At 37.3% G+C, this 2,117-nt stretch overlaps 1 protein-coding gene across 1 annotated transcript; it reads left to right on the forward strand.

The window, feature by feature from the left end:
* Positions 1–509: 509 nt before the first annotated feature.
* On the forward strand, positions 510–2,111 carry LOC112140709 (caspase-1; the record flags this gene model as incomplete). Its single annotated transcript, XM_024263721.2, is given in 6 exon segments — positions 510–627; positions 716–798; positions 882–1,058; positions 1,146–1,365; positions 1,454–1,600; positions 1,737–2,111. Coding segments are annotated over 6 exon segments (924 nt in total), but the record flags the coding sequence as incomplete, so codon positions are not given.
* Positions 2,112–2,117: the final 6 nt, after the last annotated feature.

Consider the following 2,117-nt stretch of genomic DNA (forward strand, 5'->3'; position numbering starts at 1 on the left):
CTTTTTTAAGGTTCCTGGAAGTTTACTCTCAATAAACTTTGTTACGAGAGGATTTTTAATGGCTCCAGTCTCCCTAAGATCACTCAAATATTGAAGAGCTTTTTCTATTGTCTGAATCAGTTCCACTATTTTCCTTGGTTGATGAATCCCCGCAGGTGGGATTTTTTTGTATAAATATGACAAACTCCCCAAAACCCACAATAAAGTCTATTGTGATCATCAATCTTCTTTTACATGACTGAACACGGGCTGTGGTCAGCTACAAATGTCAGAGAGCATTTATTCTAAAGAGTTCTTTAATATAGACTTTATTTTGATGTAGTTTTGTGTTTTTTTTGTCTTTTCCAGACAAGGAACTTTTTAATGTGAGAGCAAAGTTCGTGGGTAAAGTGTCCAAGCCCGTCTTGGAATTGCTGGCCGACGATCTTCTTCAAGATAGAGTTCTGAATGATGCCGAAAGGGAGTCAATATCTGAAGAAAAAAGAAGGGAGATGGCCTGCATGCTGATTGACATCGTGAGGAAAAAAGGCTCGAAGGCCAGCTCGAAGATGATTGATCACTTAGAAAAAAATGATCCGTCTCTTTTCTCTGAACTGGGTCTGTCCGGTGCTCATCAGCCACAGAAAAGTAAGACTTTAAGAATTAAAAACTATCTGAAGAATGGCATGTGAACATTCAAAATACGTTTTTAAGCTTTTTTATTTGTGCTTTCAAGATGTACATCCACAGAGCGATGAGGTGACAACATCTGTCCTCACCATCCAGGATTTCTGGAAGACGAAACAAAATGATCCAGAGGTCAGAGGTGCCTCCTGACAGCTTCATTTGAGGCTTAATTTAAAATATTAACAGTTTTCTAATTTAATTTGAATTGTTTTCAGGTTTATCCTGTGACCAAAGATACTTACAAGAATCGTGTTGCTCTGATGATCACAAATAAAACGTTTTTGAATGAGAAAATGAACCGGAGTGGAGCTGAAAAAGACGAGGAGAACATGGAGAGACTGCTTTCAAACCTGGGGTATAAAGTGGAGAAGCACACAAACCTCACTGGAAAGGTACTTCATTTAAAAAAATAAAATAAAGAAAAAGCCTAAATGACTTTGCTATAAAGAGAGCAATGTTGTCATTTTCCCTGTTGACAGGACATTAATGAAGCTTTCATTAGCTTCTCCAAACAGCAAAAACTAAAGCAGACGGACAGTGTGATCGTCGTTCTCATGTCTCACGGGAAGCTGGGAGCTGTTCTCGGTGTTGACGAATACGAGTTTCCTGTCAACAACATTTATGAACACTTGGGTTCAGAAAAATGTCCAGCATTGTTGGATAAACCCAAAATCATCATCATCCAGGCCTGCAGAGGAGGTGATTTTTTTTATTTTTTTTTTACTCACAATGTTTGTATAAGCACTAGTGGTTCTTTCTAATCAATAAAATATGTCAAACTTTTTAGCTCAAAAGGGATCTGTGCTCGTCAGTGATGGTGAAAGCCAAGCTGGAGGGTTCCAATCTCCTGCTGCTGCAGAAGATTTACTGGAGGACAGTTGGAGATATGTGCACAAAGAGAAAGATTTCATTTCACTTCTTTCCTGCACTCCTGGTCAGTTCAGCAATATTGGACCATTATAGACAATTGTTACTATTGGACTGTTATAAATATTGTATATAAATATATATATACATAGGCAGTATAAAAAACTAACCCATTCTTTTGTATTTGGATGTTCTTTCTGCAGATACTGTGTCCTACAGGCAACCAGATGACGGGTCGATCCTCATCCAGTATATTGATAAAATATTCAGCAGTGATGCAAATACTCAGCACATCCAGGAGCTCTTCAGAAAAGTAAGATGTTACAATCAACACTGCTTTAAACTGGACATTTTGTTAGTTATAAAAAGTGCACGTAAATGAAAATATGCATTAATGCAACGACGTGGCAGCAGCTCTGGATCTATAAGGTCTTTGGTCAAGTATCAGAGCAGAGAAACAAGGGATTTAGGTCAGTTTAAAGGTATATCAAATCTGCGATTAAGTATAGGTATAATGTTTTTTTTTTTATTGTTTCATCAGTAGAATATTAATTTTTTGAGAACAAAAACTCATTTCTCCTACG

Source organism: Oryzias melastigma, unplaced genomic scaffold, assembly GCF_002922805.2.
Source record: "Oryzias melastigma strain HK-1 unplaced genomic scaffold, ASM292280v2 sc03621, whole genome shotgun sequence".
NCBI lineage: Eukaryota > Metazoa > Chordata > Actinopteri > Beloniformes > Adrianichthyidae > Oryzias > Oryzias melastigma.